Source organism: Staurois parvus, unplaced genomic scaffold, assembly GCF_062004578.1.
Source record: "Staurois parvus isolate SC_StPar_1 unplaced genomic scaffold, SC_StPar_1.0 ptg000768l, whole genome shotgun sequence".
NCBI classification, from domain to species: Eukaryota; Metazoa; Chordata; class Amphibia; order Anura; family Ranidae; genus Staurois; species Staurois parvus.
Genome location: NW_028318564.1, coordinates 1,903,967 through 1,925,991, shown reverse-complemented (window position 1 = coordinate 1,925,991; position 22,025 = coordinate 1,903,967). Strand labels below are relative to the sequence as shown.

The 22,025-nt window shown below is 37.5% G+C and overlaps 1 protein-coding gene across 5 annotated transcripts in view; it reads right to left on the bottom strand.

The window, feature by feature from the left end:
- Positions 1 to 21,593, bottom strand: part of EFNA5 (ephrin A5) — a 586,842-nt gene extending 565,249 nt beyond the window's left edge. For 2 of the 5 annotated variants that reach the window (XM_089654421.1, XM_089654424.1), the window contains exon 1: positions 17,440 to 19,235. In XM_089654421.1, the coding sequence (XP_089510547.1) occupies positions 17,440 to 17,564 (125 nt within the window). In that variant the 5' untranslated portion in view covers positions 17,565 to 19,235. Of the gene's footprint in view, positions 1 to 17,439; positions 19,236 to 21,461 lie in introns of those variants that run through there. The other 3 variants (XM_089654422.1, XM_089654425.1, XM_089654423.1) reach the window with 3 other exon arrangements.
- Positions 21,594 to 22,025: the final 432 nt, after the last annotated feature.

The following is a 22,025-nucleotide window of genomic DNA, read 5'->3' as shown; positions in this document are numbered from 1 at the left end:
ACACAAAGTCCATGGGGATGAATGGAGGGTCCAATCAGGTCCATCTGAAAAACGGACAGGTGTACTTGATCGGACCCTCCGTGTGAAAGGGGCCTTAAAGAGAAAACCCTTACACTAGCACTGGGGCAGCACAGTGGCTAAATGGCTAGCACATCCACCTGGCAGTACTAAGGTCATTGGTTCAAATCTCAACCATGGTCCCCCTGCCTGGAGATTGCATGCTCTCCCTGTGCCTGTGTGGGTTTCTTCCGGGTACTCCAGTTTCCTTCCACACTCTAAAGACAAGCTGGTAGGTTAATTGGCTCCTGTCTAAATTGACCCTCATATATATATGTAGGATTGTAAGTTAGGGACCTTAGATTGTACGCCCCTTGAGAGTTAGGGACTGATGTGAATGTACAATATATATGTGAAGCGCTGCATAAATTGACGGCGCTATATAAGTACCTATAATAAATAATAAAATTACCCCAACACTAAAAAGTTAACTCCTAAACAAGCTTCTTACTCATAAACAACTTATTTTGCAATATAACTACCTAACCCTGTGCTAGAATTACCTATGTAATAGGTAACAAGTCCTAAGCCAAAAACCACCTGGGGGTGGACACAGCACCGAGAACTATTGATCTCATTTACAAACATGATTAAGAACTTCTTTAGATGAAACAACTTGAGCTTCAGGTGTAGCAGCCGTTTAAACAGAGGACATTGCCAGTGCATATGTTATCAATTAAAAAGAGTGACAAACTGGCAGAAAGCAACAATTTCCGCCCAATAAAAAGTGAAAGGTCCTTCATGCCCCAAGTTGGTATGGCTCCAATGTCAATGATGATGCATATGATTCTCAGTCTAACAATGAACAGATTTTATTCCTTCCAGTATTACAACTGCTGGCACACACTGGCTGATCAATAAAATTATATTGGATATATCCCGTCTTCCAAACACAAAGTGCTAATGAAACTCATTTGAATCTTTGCTTCCAAACACTCATTCGCTTATTGTTAATCACTAGCAATGATTGAAAAAGTAGGTAAGTATGAGATGCAGCAATTTAAGACCATTTACCACTTTTCCTAACGCATGAATGATTATGTAATAGCTAGATTTAAAATACAAATATTATAATTTTACTCTATGAAATCCTGTTATTCACTGTATTGCTTTCCCTGTATATTTATAGAGTTGTTTACTTAAAGTGTTCTCCAGATTCTGATCCTTCTATATAGTAACATAAAGGGGTGCCACCTCCTTAACCTTCTGCCTTTCTTCATGGCTTTGCCAAGCAATGTCAGATGTTAATGTTACCTGCAGTATCACTCAACTAAAATAAAAACTGGCAGTAATGGAGAATAATTAGCTGGCAAACGGTGATATTTAGCTGAAAGTGCATGCCATAATAAGAACTTTTGCAGGTAGAAATATAGAACCTTAGAAGAGTGAAAGCAGAAAAAGATCAAGTGATCCATCGAGTCTGCCCCACATATATATATTTGTTTTTTGTCTCAAGCATATTTGAATCTTCTTACAGTTGACTGACTCACTACCTCTACTGTAAATCTATTCCAAGCATCGACTACTCTTTTGTTAACATAATAAACCTGTTATATTAACATAATCTTAACGGTAGCAAAATAATATAATATAAAAACACTTTATGTTTAAAAAAAACACATAAGTATTAGTGTTTTTATGGTTTTAACAAGAGTATACATATGTGGAAGAATAAAAAAAAAAATCAGAGCTGTATGAGGCCACTCCACCTCAACACATCACAGCTGTCGATTATGTGGCAAGGCACAGGCACAGCACGGCACCCATGTCTCCCACTGATCTTAATGCAGGGTGAGCACAGAAAATAATTACTGGTGTCTGGTTGAGAAATCAGCTAATTTGCATATTAACTTTCCTCTCAGCTTCAGAAAAAGACACATTGTGAATAGGTTATAATTAGAGATCCAAAGAGGTCTGCCATCAGGAATAGTTTTTTTTCCTTCTAGACTAGAGTGCTCCTTTAAATTCTAGGATCATCCCTGAAAATTAGAGACTTATGGCAACAGCATTACTGAACTAATTTGCTGGGTATACATAAATTAAGCTGAAACCAGCCAACAGATCAAGCAAACAGCCATGCATACAGGGCACGCATACAAAGCACACATGCATACATGTCTCCCTGTTAACACTACGTGGTGTATTCTAACTCATAGTCGAGTGTGTAATTACTTTCATTGTTCCCCTAACGGGCATAGAACATCTCTCATATTCCTTTGTTAAAACGGTAAGGAGGACATTTATTACAATACCCGCAATTCAGTTTTGAGAACACTGGCCGTATTGGAAGATGCTAGTGAAAAGATGTGTGGATGTGAGTATTATGTATTTATTACAATTATTTTAGCTATTCAGACCATTGTGTTTCAGAACACCCAACATGTGTGAGTGTTATAAATTTGAAATGGTTCCCATCACACAAAGAACCTCCCTGTGCTGACAATGTGCACTAATAGAACAGTTAGCATTCATTGCTCAGTGCTAATTAACTACAAGGCAATGAAACCTTTAAGTATTGCTAAATTAGCACTCAACTGGATGAAACGAAAATTGACTGGCTGCTTCTGTGAGGCTGCTACCACATCTGAGCATTTCATTCCTCTCAACAAAGATTGGACAACACGGCAAATCCATCAATGTGCTTAAGAAGGTTTTCAGCCAGAGCTGCAGAGCTGGCACTCAATTTTACATGGTCTTTTAAAAGTAAAATCATTTCAACAATTAATTGGTATATTTGGGAGTTTTCTTTCATCCCTGGATGCTAAAAAAAGATATACAAGTGGATCCATTGCATGTTACCTTAAATACATGGCACAATGCATTTTGTCCAGAATGTGCAAAATGTGCAATTTTTATCATATTCACCCAGTATGTTTGCATCTACCTGTCTGGCCAGTTCTGATATAGTACAGTACTCATAGTGACCAATATGAAATCTGCTTTATTTAAAAAGTTCACTAAACGTGCTAAAACATTATTATTATTATTATTATACAGTATTTATAAAGCGCCAATAGTTCGCTCAGTGCTGTACATTACAATGGGGGACAGAACAATAACAATACAATACAATGCAAAACATGAGGGGATCGAGGGCCCTGCTCTTTCGAGCTTACAATCTAGGAGGGAGGGGATGGTGGCACAGGAGGAGAAAGCTGTTTGGGATGGAGTGGTAGGAAGAGTGGAGGAGGTTGGAAAGTTAGCAGGGGGTAGGGTAGGCTTCCCTGAAGAGGTGGGTTTTCAGGGTGCGCCTAAAGGAGAGGAGAGTAGGTGATAATCTGATGGGTTGGGGCAGGGAGTTCCAGAGCATGGGTGACACCCTGGAGAAGTCTTGGAGGCGGGCATTGAGGAGGAGACCAGGGAACTAGAGAGAAGGAGGTCTTGTGAGGAGCAGAGTGTGCATGTTGGGTGGTACTTGGATATTAGGTCGGTGATGTAGTTCGGGGCAGTATGGTGGACAGCTTTGTTAGTCAGTGTTAGGATTTTGAATTTGATCCGTTGCACAATCGGAAGCCAGTGGAGGGATTGGCAGAGGGGGGTGGCGGAAATGGAGCGGTTGGAAAGGTGAATGAGTCTGGCAGCCGTATTCAGGATCAACTGAAGCGGGGATAGCCAGCGGCGAGGCAGGCATTACATTAGATGTAAGCTGCAATTATCCAACAGCACATACAGGCCATTCTTGATATGTTATGGATAAATTACAGGACATATACTTCTATTTCTAATTTTCCATTGAAAATAATGACAACTGATGTCACTATATTCCTAGTACATCTTTTTCATCCCTACTTACTTCCTATAGACTCTACAATACTATAAGGTAGGTTTGCCAGCATGTAGGGCAAGGTGCTATTGCTTACTTTAAAGTATGATCAGAGATGCGGTGGAGATGTAAGACTGCGATGTACAGTCAACAATTTACTGTCCCATTCACTATGAGAGACAAACGAATGTGACACAGGTGATGCCTGGACAGTACTATAGCTTATGTATAGTGCTGCACTTCAGGACTGCCATCTTGGAAGACAAAGATAATTCTGTAGACAGATGCATGTCTCAGTAGCTTCCTGCTTTCTCCAATTCACCCAAGAAACTTTCAGTATTTCGAGTTAAGTCTTGAAGGTCAAATGCTATGGCAAGTTCCCAGCACCGACATAACTGTAATGCAGGGCAGGCAAGTGCAACTGCCATCTAATGCTTCACACACACATACTTTTAATATATTTCTGGTAGTTGTACTATGTGGAAAAACATAATGTGGTATGTTTGCTTAAAGAACAAGTGTATGTTTTAGGCTGATAATTTGGAGGATTTTATTGCAACAATTCAACCTTGTAGACCAATTATTTTCTAAGGACGATCAAAAGTGACTGTTAAATGTCTTATTTTCTGGTGATGGTCAGAGGACTTTAGTTTTCAAATACAACAGTGTTACCTGAGCGGTTGTGAGCATGGCATTTTACTGATTATTACAGTCACTTTGCAGTACTTGCACCCACAGATCAATTCCATCCAAGGACACCATTTTTAGAGTGTTTACATGTTCTGCCCATGTTTACATGAGTTCACCCATGGGTACTCTAATTTCCTCAAGTATTTCAAATAGGCTCTATGAAAGTGTATCTGTATCTACTGTATATGGTGGAGACACTAGGGTTGGTTTGCTAAACCAGTAGACGTTCATATTGCAAAGTGATTTTTTTATATGCTTTTGAATAAGGTGAACTTATGCTGCGTTTAATCATCCAGCCATGGTAAACAATGGAAGTAATGATTGATACAAATGGTATAAAGTTTGTAATTGGATAGACAAATATATAGATAGAAAGATAGGGACTGATTTACTAAAGAAGGTAACAGTCTTTACTGAAACAATTGTGCGAACAGCCACTTAATTTATCCAACTACGTGAAATTCAAATCACTTTGAATGCCGAATAATGTGCAGATGCCTCAAAGTGTGTGTGTGTGTGTATATATATATATATATATAAAAAAGAAAATATATATTAAATATATGTAGTTAACATATAGGGATCAATCGCGCATGTACATGCCATACACCATGAAGGAACTACAGTATTTTGCTACCCAGGTGATAGGTGTTGCATAAAACTGCCTGTAAAAATCAGTGACGGTTGTGGCTGTATGCTAAGTGTTTACTTTCTTAAGGGACAGATGAATGGCTCTAGAAGCAAACTGTCTGCATCCAGGGGTGCACATCTATTCTTCAACACAAGTAAATGCTCAGATGTGCATTACCAGCATACAGCCGCAGTCTTCCATTGATTCTATGGGCAAATGCATGCAACACCTGTTACTACCAGGTTCAAAAATATGCTTGATTTTTGATGCTAGAATTATTTGGATGCAATACAGATGAATTATAATTTTAAATAAGTAAGCAGATTTTAATTTCCTTTAGTGGTATGACAGCATTGTCAAGAGAAAGTATAGCTCTGCAGAAAGCACACATAGCATAGCTGTGAAGGTGTTTTCCAATGTTTTTTCAATTTAAAAGTTTAACGAAAAAGACAGTGTACATCATGATGTTAGCTAATAGAGCAGAACCCCCCTGAGAATCATTTAATTAGTTTTATTTTTTTACAGTATTTCAAATAAAATATCCCAGAGAGGCTGTCACAGCTGACATTGGTTTTGTCAGTGAGGTTCCTTTTTGCTTGATTAATTAGTAATAAAGAGACACACTTTTTGGCAGCTCTTATTTCTACTCTACTTTCCCTGAACAACTGGAAATACTTTGGGGAGCCACAAAAACACTATTAGTGTTTCAATACTAAGGCGTAATAAATGTTTTTCCTTCTAATCAATAGTAACTGCTGACAGTGTGCATTAAAGCACCTAAACAGTTAACCACACTGATTTTTATATGGGACAGCCCAAGGAGTGCAGCCATATTGTCTCATGAATCTTGTGCCCTTGGGTTGCTTTTTGATCTCTCTACTAATGAGAGGATGGTGGAGGAACCAGCAATCATATACAAATTTGCATACAGAACCACTAGCCATAAAGATGCAACAGTAAGAACTGTTAAGTCGTATGCATTACATGTAAAGTGATGCACAACAAAGGAAAGTGTAGATACACGTCTATTGATATTAGGGCCTATAGATTGGGAGAACAGCTAAGACACAGACTTTCTGCCTGAAGGCTTGGATTTATTACAATATTTCACCTAAAAAAAAGTATAAAACCATTTGAATGGAGATGTAGTGCTGAATGGTGAGCTTTCTCCCAGTTGTATAACAACTGATTACCTTTTGCGGGACCTACTCTATGAGCTGGCAGTACAAAAATTCATTTGACATTTTACTGCAGAGAACGCAATTGGATGAAGCTAAGCTGGCCTCACTGGACATCATTGCCCCACTGAAGTATTTCTCCACTTTCTAAATATTATGGTATGCGTAGGTACAATAGCACTTACTGCAGTAAAAAATAGGCCTCATTTATCACATTGCCGTAACAGATAACATACCATTACGAGATAGATAGATGGACCTGAGGGTGCCTTTACTATTTACCTCTATTTTTAGTCATTATATTGGATCCACAAATGTATGCATACTCATATCCAGGGCACTGCCATGACATTTCAACGGTATTATGATATTTCTGCCCAGTACATATAGCAGGTATACATGTTTGCACCACATCAAAAACACATCTAAAAAACTTCGGGGATGCCATTATAACTAATTTCTAAGATTAATTACAAGGCATTCACATATGCGTGACTTAATGCCAGCTTTATGGCGGCAAGAACTTTTCACGCAGCATTGAAAGCGGGCATCAGGATTTCATAAATCCGCACTATTAAACCTTGAAAGATCATCAGAGCGCAATCTAAAATACGGCAATGAATATTGGACAAACAAAATTTACATACCATAATGAGCGCTCAGCGAAAATATTGTGGCCATTGTAACCAGGCTGGCAAGTCACCATAATGTATTACAGATAAAGGGAATATATGAATAAAGTAAATAAATGGACTGCCGCCACACAGAAGGGTTTAATTATCATAGCTTTACCCTAATGCCCCAGATTCTAAGCCATTCATGCATATGGCTAGCCGATCTCATTCTTAGTTCTGTTTGGAAAATATTATAAAGTAGGCATTAACTTGTGAGTATTTGACTGGAGCCTCCTACTCAATCTAAAATGAAATCTATGCATTTCTGTGTGAGATATGGGCACACAGCAAAATAATATATTTGAATGAAGATGTAACACAAAGAAAAAGTATATGTTTGGCAACAGGAAATCTTATCAGTTCTTGTTAGGGGAACGTTATTGTTGACCCAAGCAAATTCAGGCTTTGTAACTCCTTGTGAGCTAGAAACCTAAATGTTCTGTGGTTCATGATTACAGTATATCTGGTCATAACAATCTATTGAACAGTGTTATTAGATTTACCTCCACATTTATGCCGGTGTTGTTTTAATATAAGAGAAAGAAAGAAAGAAAGAAAGAAAGAAAGAAAGAAAGAAAGAAACAAAGAAAGAAACAAAGAAAGAAAGAAAAGTATTGCTATTAACCATGACCCATATCAATATGCAATGTTTTAATTAGCATCCAAGCTTTACAATAAAACAAATAGGAAATTGTACAAATATGTATATAGATCACATATCCTTAAAAAAAACATATCTCTGTCCAGATGTCTTTGATATGTGCCATAATTTGTATCCTCTCAATTATAAGCAGATGGGATTGTACTGATGTACTGTAAAGGCTGAAAACAATTAGCTGTGCCTGTATACTACAAAAGTAGTTTTCAAGAAAAAACTTATTTCATATTAGCAAGTAAGATTAAAAAGTACACCAAAAGATTTATATGAAAAACAGGTTAGAAAAAAGTAAATCTAATGAACTATGTTTAATATATTTCCTTGACATATTATACAATATTTATTTGGTATATACTAGAGTATCCAACTAAAGAGAAAAATCTAGCATATAAAAATACAAATATAAAGCTAGTAAGAAAAAAAAAATGTCCTTCTGATTGTAAGCCTCCCATTACCATTGGCAATTCTGAAGCCTTTTTTACGAAACCAGACTATCCTAGATTCATTTCAGATATCCAGTTAATGTGAGGGGCATGAAAATAGAAATTTCTTGACAAACTCCTTGGGTACTTGAAATGAACACAAGCTACGCAGCAAATGACTCCTTTAGTAAGTTGACTATATTATTTTTATTTTTTTACACTCACTGCGTCAAGCTGTGCAACATATAAATACTAAACACAAGTATTCAAGTTTTTTTTTGTACATGAATAAACACTGTAATTACCGTATAATAATTTAAAAATAATAATTAAACATTCAGGCAAAGTGCGAATTAAATGCCTTTATTTGGTTGTTTCTATGCAATAAGACACAAAATAATGTATAGTCTAATAACAATTAATAAAACTAAGCCTAAGCGCTGCAATGTGCAGCCCTTGTGCAACAAAAAAAATGCCTTTCATTTACTCTCTCTGCTTGCTGTATTTTTCGAAGAGAGAGCAAGGAACTAGCGGCAATTATGGGTTTGACAGACACTAATAACTTACAGGACAGTTGGAAATAGAAGCCTCCAGAGCACAGAGCAACATGAGCAGACAAAGGAAGATTTTTGATACATTTTCTGTCCACACAATTAAACAGGAAAATATTATCATTGCAACTCAATGACATGTCTGAGGGCCATCTGTTCAGCTAAGTTAGGTGATCTACTACATACTACAGGATTCAATGAAAATTCACAAACTTGAGTTGGAAGAATCACTTTTGTGAATTCTCAGATCCAATAAAATTTTTAATCTGAAACCAAACATAGAGAATATGCCTCTTCTAAGCATGCATATTCCCTGTGTGTCAACTCAGCTTAAGCAGTTAATACCCATGGCACACTGGTTAGAAGATCTCGCTTTCACACCGTGAAACCAACCAACCTTGGTACATACAAACAGTGAGCAAACCTGCCACAGTCTGCATATCAGTATTTGTACGGTGTGAATGGCTTCTTTCTAATCATTATTAAAATTATTTGTATTGTTATTAATATTATAAGGACGACTGCTTAGTAGAGCTTCTTTGTAATAATCTATATTTTTTGATACTGATATACACTGGAATATCAATATAGTTTTTTGGGACTTGGGATAGTGGAATGTTCCATGCTTTGGTGCACCATAACTAAAAATAAGCCATACTGCATTTTACAAAAAGAAACTCTCTTTCTGGCTCTTTTGCAATCCTACCCTCAGAATATTTTTTTTTAATTTACCCTGAATGTAAACTACTTCATTATCCTTTTGTAGAGGACATTTTTTACACAAAAGAAATGAGAATGCATCTATTATATGAAATAAAGTATTTAGCTACCTATGGGTGTGTTGGAACTATAAGACACAGTAAGTACCCAACCAGTTTATGATGGTGTAGGTTTCAATTTCTTGATGGAAGCAGTATTTAACTTGGGCCCCAAATGGGTTCCAAGGTGAATATTTGATGTCTCAACATTTTTGGACAGGACCTTGATTTTACTGAATTCTACTGGAAATTGGGAGGAAGGCTCCAAACAACAGCAAACTGACACTTACAGCTCCTTGAAAAAGTAGAGATTATATCAGACAACCTTTTACTCCCTTATAGCATTTTTGAAACGGATGATGGTTTATGAGGGTTTCTATCTATCTATCTATCTATCTATCTATCTATCTATCTATCTATCTATCTATCTATCTATCTACTGTATGTCCATGTTTGTTAATTAAATCAGGTTGTTAATAATAAAATCTAGCACCTCCACAGCAGTCATAGAACTACAAGTCCCAGCATACAGGGGCTTCTGCTTCCATTGTTCTGCAGCAAACAACCACAAGTTTTATACTGAGCTCTAGACAAAGCAGTTTGTATTCTGGCAAGGTTTTGAAGAGCTATAGCCATGAGTAGGTAGATAAACAGCCTTCTCCAATCCCATCAGCAATCCAGCCAGGTCTCTTCTAATAAAACATAGCTTTCTTGTTCATGGGAGGCACGCTCACTCCAATGGAAATACTGACATTTACAGAATAGTCTGCCACATACTATATGCTGCCTGACTGCCTGGAAAATCGGTCAGCCAATAAAAAGTCAAATTGGCTTTCCAGTCATAAAATGAATGACAGAAGGAACAATGTCAAGAATGACTTGCTTTTTTCTTTATGGCCAAAAAGTGTCAACATTATGAATATAAACAGATTGGTTGTAAATGGTGATATTATTATCTGCTAGGTGCATTTTATTGTGCTTGAATGGTTAAGTAAGACCACCTCATTTCTTTGCCTGAAAGATTCAACAGAATTTCTGTCATGGCAAAAGTGCCAATATCAGGTGCAATATATGTATCTACTCACTGCATTACTGGTTTCCATTATGTATCTACCTGCATAGAAGACAAGGATGTGGAATAAGCCTAATTGGTTTTTTGTATTTCTACTATATACTGTATATAGATAAAATTACCTTTCTATGTGTTAATGTAGCATAGCCACAAAATGTAAAGTGCTGAAAAACTGAAGAAAAAAAAAAAGACAGACTTTATACATAGTAGTAATGATTTCACCTAAGATACATACATTAACTTTTATTATGCACTTTTATAATGTGCTATTGCATGATATATTAATACATGCCATATAGTGCACATGCTATACATATACGTGTTTGTGTGAATGTGTACAAATATGCACATACAAGATTGAAAGCATCAGCATCATTTACTGGCCATGATTAAAAAGCCCCAAAGATAAATTGTTTTAACACCTTAGCTCAATAGAGTAGGATGTACAACCTGCAGCCTGGGCTAGTTAGTTGTCAGCAGGAGCAGACATATTTCCACTCAGTCAATACAATTATAGCATATTTAGCTGTAACTGTACCTGACCTATAAGTAAAATGTATTTCATTTATTCTTCCTGCCGTGGAAGACATTTATTGGACCAGAAAATCCTCTTCGAATCATTTTTTTTTAATTCGGTGCTGTCCCTCTATAATCCAGGAGAAAAAGATCTTGTGATACCACAAATCTACATTCCAGTGTTCTTAGGACGGTCCGTAAAGCATAATCCCTAAAATAGGAAACAGGGCATTGCACAAATTTGTTTAAAGCAATAATGAAACCAATTGGTGGGGAAAAGATCCTAGATAAAACGTGCAAACCTGCTTCAGCAAACACACAAGGATTGAACCGCCAAATTTACAATGCCAAAAAGTATTGTTCAGTTCACTCGAACTGTAAATCTTTGGCCAGATTAGAACGATTTGGGGAAATAAATGCCATTCTGCATACTTAGCAGTGTCATGCTCTGCGAGGCTTTTGTGTTCATTCACTGGAGCAACTGAGGTAACCAGCAGCCATTTTTGAAGAAGCTGTGAGAAGCCATTTTGTGATTCGACAAAGTGCATCACACAAAAGCTTTCCCTAACGTATCCTTCTACATGACTTCACCTTAAAATCTGTTTAACTTGACACAACTAGAAAGAAGTTTGTGTAAGTGCTACCTTCTTATGAGACCCTGCAGAGACAACTAACTACAGTAAGCCTACGCTATAAATTAAAAGTAAGTAGCCATTTGTATACAAATGAGATGAAATACTAGAAGGGAAAGGTTCATAAAGACCTTGAGAAAGAAACTATGCTTGACAAAACTCCTACATGTCTACAAGAAATGTATTTACATAAATGTGTATAAATGAATAATAACTATGGAAGTACACAAGTGAATCAAATTACAGGTTATAAAAACAGAAAATATATCCATACTGAGAATACTTTACCAAATTAAATGTTGAATAGGTAGTTCAACTCAGCACTGGCTGACCTTATTATTTATTAAATGGTATTTATGAAAAAGGGTTGTAAAGTCCAGTTATCCTTTATAACTACAATATTAGCTGTTACTTGAACCACAAAGAAGAGCCTTCATCCAATGAGTCTTAAAGTATTTAACGAAAAAAAAAAATTATAAAAGACAGTTTCACCTTCATCGCTCGAATCACCCTAAAACTCTACTTAATTAAACAAAGTGTACTTCGCCAAACACACAATGAGAGAATTCATCTCCTTACTTCCTCTTAGATGTAGAATTTTGCCCATTAACTTTTAGTGTCTTTCCATTTCTACTACAGTTATACTACCATAACGTAAGACTGCTGCCTTAGGCAGGATTTACATATATCCGGGGCAAGGAGTGCCGAACATAGGACAAAGTCACATATTGGCAAATGGGCACAGCCTATTTATTGCCATAATTAAACGTGGTGGCCGAGTTTTATACATCTTTCAAAAATGTTATAACTTGAGCTCTTCATATCACCTTACATATATGCATGCTCATTAAAAATGATGTACTTCTAAACTGTTAATTAAGAGTTTCATATAAAAACACCATGAAACAGATATGACTAATCACTGGAGAGTTTTCGCACACTCCTAGTTTTAGGTTCTGTGCAATTAATAAGATCATTTGAAAGCATCATGAGAGGGAATTTTTCACTTTTCACTGTAAAATGACAGAACAGAATGCAATGTTTTTGAATGTGCATACATGATGGTCTATAGATACTCTTAAAACAGAGCAAACCAACTTTCCTTAAGCACTAATTGTATTCATTCATTTTGTTAGCCCAGCATGGAGCGGCTCGATTGCTGGGTCCATAGCAACAGGGGACAGAAAGAAAGGCTCATCTTTATCTGTCCCTCTACAACAGGAAACGGGGCCAGTGGGTGGAATGTAGTGCTTTCATTATGGGCATTTGCAAAAGATTAAATAGGAAGAATTACAGGAGGGTAATTTACCCTTAACTAGGTGCCCTTCATTCAAAGGATGAGGTCTGTAAAACTACTGTTGATTGCATGAGATCCACAAGGGGAAAATACAGTCTCTTGCAGGAACCCATTTGAAATAACCAAGGTATTCTTTCAAAGCTATAACAGGCTAGAGTAACACTATTAAAGCCAGCAAGCTGCATGTAATGAACTACTGAAAACACTCTTGCTACACTTTTAATCATGAAAAATTTATTGGGCTGGAGGTCTCTTTGTCCCTCAAATTGAAATTGCCAAATCAAAAACCCCTCTGGAAATTGGAAGCAGGAACCAATGTTTCAAGAATGTGACTATTTATTTTAACTTGCTGCCCTCCAAAGATTTCCAAATCTTGAAAACAAGCCCAGAGCAAGTATAAACCTGGTTCTGCAGTATCGAGAGACAGACTTAGACGAATTTAGCTGAAACAAAGCTATTTCAATAGCCAGCCATGCAAAGAGTACTATAGTCAAACTTCTCTTGCCACCATCTGACTGCAGTTGTTATCACTTCTAATCAGAATGGCCATCTACATGTACGTAAACACATTACAGCCATTAGGACATTAACCTGCCTATTAATACATATACTAAGACAACAATCTACATTTATGAAGCAATATCATATCCATTGGGCAAGACACTCTTGATTATGATGAACCATTCTATGATTGGTTGTGAATCAATTCACCTTGGTCACATATGTATATACATTTTTATATCTTTTAGCAAAAAAGAAAAACAAAACAAATGACATGGCATTCTAAGCAAAAACTAAGAAATCAGAAAAAAAATGAATATATTCAACAAAAGTGGTTATTGGTGTATGTAGCTGAGGCATCTGTGATGGAACTCTATAGTTTGCTTTTGTGCTTTCAGCCCTTGTAATAAGTTACTTCTGGTACTGGCTAAGCACATAACGACTATTCCAGAGTATATACCAGAGTATATAATGAAAAAGCACGTATACTAAGCTAAAGAAATAGATTACAAGGTTAATGGCCAAATCATATTTCCGCTAGCACGGTTCAAAAATAATCTTTATTTTGTGAAGTCAAACTTAGCAGACAAATGTCACAGCTTCAGCATATTGCTAATTGACAAGCCTGACATAATGAATGATTTGTTATGGATGCAATATTTCAGGATTCCAGGCAAACACATTTTGGAGCAGACACTTTTAATTATTCCAGCAGCTTTTTGGCAAAAAGTCAAAAAAGTTCAGTAGTGGTTCCTCACATACATTTTCTGCCTAGGAAAGATGTTGAACTGAAAATCTACTTAGAGAATGCATCAGGTTGTTAATATAACTTATAATAGCTGCCAAAAGTTACTGTACGTTAAACTAAGGGGCATATATTTCAGGATTATATTTCCAAGAAAATAACTTGCAATACCAAGAGCGGACAGTTAGTCATTTAAATAAAGTAGTATTTTACATGGATGCAGGTTTTTGGTATAGTTGCCTGTGGGAAGTAGGGGAAAGCATCAGTGTTCTTAAAAAGTTAAGCTTACCTATATATCACATAAACCCTGGCAGTCTTACTGGTGCTTTCCAATTCAGACTTTCACTAGCACTCCTGTTTTATTACAGGGGGCTCCATCTACAAAAGCTAAAGCCACTACACTCGTTACTTTGTATCTTGACGTTCCAGAACAAAAGAAATGTTCTTATCAGTTGTTTGCATGTTTTACAGTGCAATTAATGAACTCTGAAAGGCATTTAATAAGATCCAGATTCAGGCTGGCATTTTGCAAGAAAAATGAAAGCACATTTTGGCCTTGCTTTTAAATTTACTGCCAGAATCCTGCTTGACATGCCCCATCTAAACTTCTACTTTGTAAAGTACACACTACTTTGGATCAGTTTTAGAAAGGCGTTACAGTAAAAAGGGTAAACTATGATGTGCTAAATAGTGTGAGGTCACTTAGGAAGTTGTTTTATTGCTTTGTTGTTTCTTGAATTTTGTAGGGTTTCTTTTTTTTTTGGTCAACAGTTATCATGATATCCAGATGCTCTTTTTGAGTTTAGATGCCTTCTCTTACACAAGGTTGAAGTATTCTGTCTCCAAACCTATTAACAGCCAGTTCCTTTATAACTTGGGTGTATCTACAAGAAATATCACACTGGTTCAAAGGCATAACGTGTCTAAAGAATTTTTAGCTTTCAAATAAATTTTACTCCGCTGTTGAAACATTTTTGGTATCATCTGTAAATACTGTTAACTTTAAGATTATGCCACTGCTCCTTCTTCACTGTGAGAGTTTTCTGCAGGCAATTCTGATCTATTAAAAAACATGACCTGTGACAAAAATCAATGTACTAATCTCAAACTAAACAGCAGTATCACAGGCACAAGAAGCAGATAACCTGTGATAAGATGTCCTCAGCCTAACGGGAAAGGTAACAAATGATTTGGAACACATCTGTTTTCAGAAAATAAAAATATAGAACCCAGGTGACTTTCCTGAACATATGGTCAACATTTTGAAAAAAAAAAGGAATGTAATTTTATGATAGCGTAGCCAAGCAGTTAAAGGAAAAAAAAAACACCAAACAATAAAAAAAGCTGCCTCTAACACCAGTCCCCATAACTCAACAAGTTATTGCTGGGCTCTCTCCATAAAAGTTTTATTCAAGTCTGTCTTCTAGTGTCTTGCACTTAACCAAAACACACGCGCACACTTTAATCACATTGGTGGGCATTATTTCCGTTGTAATTTGTAGGAGTTTTGAGTTGAGTCCTATTCTCATATTTCTATGTTCTAATCATCTTTAACTAAAGCATCTGCAATGCCCTGCAAAACAGTTTTACGGAGTCCTTCCTACAACTAGAAAGAAAACACATGTTTATGTAGAGTTAATTAGTAACTAAGCAGATGACTGAGATATTTTGGCTCAAAGCTTCATTATGTTTCAAAGAAATGTACTGCCTTACATGGGGGAGTAGATTCCAAAAGGAATTGAAACATTAGTGGAGTTTGACAGATCAATACGGTTTGTTTGTTCAATTAAGGCTGCTGATATTGCCTAACCATCAATGGGGAACTCTTCAGAAATAAAACAAGACAAGTAAAATGGGGGAAAAAAACAGATTGTGGCTACTTCAACCTTTTTTCTTTCTTTTCTAAATTGTTATGACCAGTTGATGAGATCACATTTATTACTCTTGTAAATTTATAATCACCATGCTTTATGCTACTTTTTTTGCTGAATACAGAGATAAAACTGTAACATAGGAACGTTTACAAGAAATAAACTGGTGTTTGCCATACATAGGCAGATCTTTTAACGACTACCATAGAGTATGCAGGTTTTAATCCTCCCTGTTGCTTTTTATAATTTACACACAGGCAGTGATGGGACCAAGCGACTGATAACGCTAGTACAGAAATCTTCCAGCAGGCTGGGACATTTTTCAAGTGACATGACAGCTTCCGGATGCTCACATTTGGCCTAAGCTGACCCATTATTGCTAGTCATGCTCGAGTCGGTCATATCACTAGTAAAATTTAAACACTGCATGGCCATCATAGGCAATGGACATGACAGAGCTATTAAGCAGAAATAAGTTTTATTAGCACATGTTGAATGCTCTGAGAACAAAAAAAAAACTGCCTGCTGATGTCTGATTCTACTCAGCCCGGTTGTGCAAAATGAATTGAAGATGATAGCAGTGAAAGAAGTGTTGATAGCAAAAATGGTGTAGGTAGACATAACGGAATGCTCAGTACACCAAGAACATATCCAGCGTGACGCCTAGTGAGTCATTGATGATGCTTAGTTCCTTTCTGATTGTAGGAAAGGATACTGCCTCTTTATACTGCAGAAAGTCCAATATTCCTGCATGCCTTACTATAGATTTGTGTTACCAGCAGTTCTAGTCTTAAGATCTACACTCTGCAATCACAGTACAACAGCAAAAGAAAACAGTTGACGAATACGTAAGAGGAATGCCTTCGTTTCAATTTGTGTTGCCAGCATTGTTAGCCTTGGGACATACGGTCTACAACCACAGTGAAATAGTAAAAAAGGCCAGTTGCAGAATATGCACTTATATATTACTTCTTGAGTGAGACGCTCTTACTCCATGAACAGCCAAAATGAATTTTTCTTTCCTGGCTTTAGCATGGCTTTAGCACTTAGCCCTGGTTCACACCGGCGCAATTTCAGGTGCGATTTGGGAATTGAAATCGTACCTGAAATCGGATCTAATGAATGTGAATGTCTTAACATACGCGATTTGCTGCAGTGCAATTTCAAACATAGTTGTATTACTTTTTCTGCAGTTTGCTGCAATTTCACATATAGACTACAATAGAAATCGCACTGCAAAACGCAATGGAAAACGCAAGAAATCGTTGGGAAATCTTCAGAAACGCGGTGGTTTTAAATGGCGTCCAGTGTGAACCAAGCCTTAGATCATTCCAGCATACATGCTGCTGCGGCCAGCTCTGGCCAGCGTGTGTTTAGTACAAAGCGGTATGTCAGTTGTTAACCTCCCCTCCCTCCTCCTTACCTGGGGTTGGTGCTGTTCCAGTACACCGCATAGCGATCAGCAACCACCTTGGAGCCAGGATCCTGGCTGCAAACACACATCCAGAGTAGCAGAGAGAGAAGCGTCAACATCTCCACGTGCAACATCACTCCCGGCCAAAAAAAAAAAACACAGAGGGGTGCGAAAAGAAACAAATAGAGGGGCACAAGCGTGCGGCAGCAAAAGGCAGCGATTGTGCAGTAATGGGGCTTTTGCTGTTTCTTAGAGTTAGTAGGAAAAGGTGTGTGAATGTGTCAGGGACACTGCTGCTGCAGAAGGAAGGATAGCCTGGCTCAGGGAGGTGCTGGAGGCCGTAAGGCTGTTGTGACTGCTGCTGAGAGCAGGACTAACAGGGCGGTGTACATTCACACTGTGCTCCCTGCACACAGAGCATGGCAGGGAAACAAGGGACACATTCCCAGGGGGGAACCTCAGGCACTACCGTCCAGATGCCAACCTTTACTTCCACACTAAAGCAATGGTGCTAGTAGATTGAGTGTGTCATAGGGAGGGCTGCAATCCTGTGCACTCCAGGGTATATATATACACCACTTCTTGTTCTGTACAAAGTTACTCTGCATTCAGGCAGTTGTGTTTGTGGCACTTGCTGCCGGTTGGAGGGTTTGCCCAATGTCAAGCTTTTCAAATAAAAATTGTCTTGCTGACACTCAACTTGTTGGACGTTGAGTATCAGATCAAACCTCTCCAAGAGAAGCAATAGTCCTACAGTTGTTGTCTCCAGAGATAGTGTTGTAAAGTAGAAGAGCTTGAGTCTGTCTGAACTGCCTGAGTGTTTGGGGGTACTTTATGTATCCTCGCACCCCGCCTCTGTCCTTGTCCTTCCTTGTGAGCTGGGTGATGCACTAGAAGTAAGAAGAAAAATCGAACAATCCTCTGAGCCGTGTGATGTCTTACATCCAAACTCAATGCACAGGATGCAAATTAAATTGTTTTATATGGGGGCAAAAAAAACCACAACAAAAACAGCAAACTCCTGGAAATGCATCCAAGTCTTCTGCATAAAACGGCCACATACATAAAGATGAGGTCCAGATATTGCCATAGGCATCAACAGGAGGGGGAAAAAAAGTCACTCGCTTACTTTTTTTTTTTTTTTCCGCAAAGCTGTCCAGTCCCCAGGAGATCAACTTGTAAGAGCAGGAAGCAGTTTGAAATAAATAAAATGAGCCACAATATCCAACATCACACACATGAAAAGCAGACGTCTATACCGGCTTCACAGCTACTGCAGCTGCTCCCATGCTTGGGAAGGAAGAGAGAAAAGCAAAAAGGAGAAAAAAAAACTTATTACACATCAGCAACCGGAAAATAAAAGGGGTACCGCAATGGATGAAGGGTTAAATGTCAGACAGGGAGGAAAGGGGGGAGGTAAAAAAAAAATTGTAGGATGAAGTAAAATCCCCCACAAAAAAAAGTCCCACCCCTTGTTAAGCCAAGGATTTGAAGCCTATAGATCTTGCATGGAGCAGACACACTGTGAGAGCATTTCAATCTGTGCAGTCCTTGCTGTGGAGACAGATTCCAGGCAGAGGTACTGTGTGCATATAGAGATCTATAGGAGAAAGGTGGGTGCTGACACCCACAGCGGGCGCCCAGGTACGACCACTAATCTTGCAGATGATGTATTCATGAGAAGCACACACAGCCGCCGGGTGATCATGTGAGATCTCATGCACTTTACTAGGCACAAGGAGGAGGGGGACTGTCAGAGCCCAGAGCAGCCACTCAAGGCAAGGGCTGCTGTTTGCTTAGACATTTCCATAGTCTAGCTCGCTCATTTTTCCTCTCTGCAACAGGATTGGTGTGCAACATGAGAAACAGGCGGTGCTTACTAACCAAGAGAAGGAGAAACAGAAAAAAAACCTCCCCACCTTCCCTAAAGCTGGACTAATTGAATTACATTGAAATCTGGATGCTTAACAGGCACTACTGAAAGAAGCACAATGTAGCCGGGGAAGTGCAGCCTCTGGCACTATAGATTAACCCTTTAGAAGCCCGAGGATACTCAGCAGCTCCATGCTTTCATCATGTAACCTGCAGGGCTTCTCCTGTGCAGTACACAGCTGTCCACACTGACACACTGCCTGCTACTTACTGTATGGAAACGACGTGCTCTGGACCCATGGAGCCATCCCAGCCTTCACACCGGTGTACTCATACACATCCCAGAGAGAGAGAGAGATAGTGGGATGGATGGATAGATAGATGAGAGGGGGAGAGAGAATAGATAGATGATAGATAGATAGATAGATAGATAGATAGATAGATAGATAGATAGATAGATAGATAGATAGATAGATAGATAGATAGATAGATAGATAGATAGATAGATAGATAGATAGATAGAGGATAGATGATAGATAGATAGATAGAGGATAGATGATAGATAGATAGATAGATAGATAGATAGATAGATAGAGGATAGATGATAGATAGATAGATAGATAGATAGATAGAGGATAGATAGATAGAGAATTGATAGATAGATAGATAGAGGGGTGGACTGACTATTTGGAAACTCAGGCACTGCCCGAGGGCCCGGGGACAGTAGGGGGCCCCATGAGATGCCCCTGGTACCTTTTTGATAGGGTTTTTTGAGTTTGGGCAAGGACACAGGGGCCCTGTGGAAAGGAATGATATGATATGAGATGAAAATAGATGACAATGGGAGAGTACAGTAAATAAATAAATTGATAGTTAACAATAGATTGATGGACATACCGATAGATAGATAGATAGATAGATAGATAGATAGATGAGAGTACAGTAGATAGATAGATAGATAGATAGATAAGAGTACAGTACATACATAGATAGATAGATAGATAGATAGATAGATAGATGAGAGTACAGTAAATAGATAGATAGATAGATAGATAGATAGATAGATGAGAGTACAGTAGATAGATATATAGATAGATAGATAGATAGATAGATAAGAGTACAGTATATAGATAGATAGATAGATAGATAGATAGATAGATGAGAGTACAGTAAATAGATAGATAGATAGATAGATAGATAGACAGATAGATGAGAGTACAGTACATAGATAGATAGATAGATAGATAGATAGATAGATAGATAAGAGTACAGTACATAGATAGATAGACAGATAGATGAGAGTACAGTACATAGATAGACAGATAGATGAGAGTACAGTACATAGATAGATTGATAGATATATAAGAGTACAGTCGATAGATAGATGAGAGTACAGTAAATAGATAGATAGATAGATAGATAGATAGATAGATAGATAGATGAGAGTTCAGTACATAGATAGATAGATAGATAGATAGATAGATAGAAAGATATATAGATGAGAGTTCAGTACATAGATAGATAGATAGATAGATAGATAGATAGATAGATAAGAGTACAGTAGATAGATGAGAGTACAGTAAATAAATAGATAGATGAGAGTACAGTAGATAGATAGATAGATAGATAGGAAAGAGTACAGTAGATAGATGAGAGTACAGTAAATAGATAGATAGATAGATAGATAGATGAGAAGAGTACAGTAGATAGATAGATAGATAGATAGATAGATAGATAGATGAGAAGAGTACAGTAGATAGATAGATAGATAGATAGATAGATAGATGAGAAGAGTACAGTAGATAGATAGATGAGAGTACAGTAGATAGATAGATAGATAGATAGATAGATAGAGAAGAGTACAGTAGATATATAGATAGATAGATAGATAGATAGATAGATAGATAGATAAGATAGATAGACAGATAGATGAGAGTACAGAGATAGCTATATAGATCATTTTGATGACAGCTTTTTAAAGACATATCACAGTTGGCAATCAATATTTAGGCAATATTTCAAAATCAATATTATTTTATTGTATTACATAATTACTTTAATTGGGTTATCCCAAACATAATATAGAAAACTTGCGTTTTATATTTACAATGATAACTGAGTTATTTATAAAAAGTCTAAGCATCGAATCTCTAACCAACCTGTGGCACTCCAGATAAAGGTGTTTCACCGTCTGGGACTTGTGGTTCATATCCCTCCCTATAGCAGTAGAACACAAGGTCAGAGGTATTCTGATTGTTCTGCACAAGCACATCAGCAGACGTTTGGTATGTATTGTTCACACCACAACTAAAAGAGGCAGAAGAGACAAGCCTTGCTTTAATGGAATCTCTGTAGTAGACACCCATTTAAAAGGTTTCAGCCCAGTATTTTAACATAGTGTATATATTTAAGATGTTATCTTCTTCCAGTGTAAGTAAAAGCTCTGGATGATTATGACAATTTTATGTAATATCTTGTAGTGATAAGACCTTCTGAAGCAGACATGGATTGTTTTTGTTGAGTGCATTGTCTATACAGTAATTATGGAGCCATCATTAGTCAAGCAGCAGAGCTGATATTCTTCAACTCATCAGACCCAGGAAGAACAAGGCATATTCACTGTTAACATCATGCAAATAGAAAAGCTGCAATTTTCTTCTTTTTCTTTCCTTTTTTTTTTTCTACGGCTGCACTCTTTCTAGGAAAGCTGAACAATCTAACAA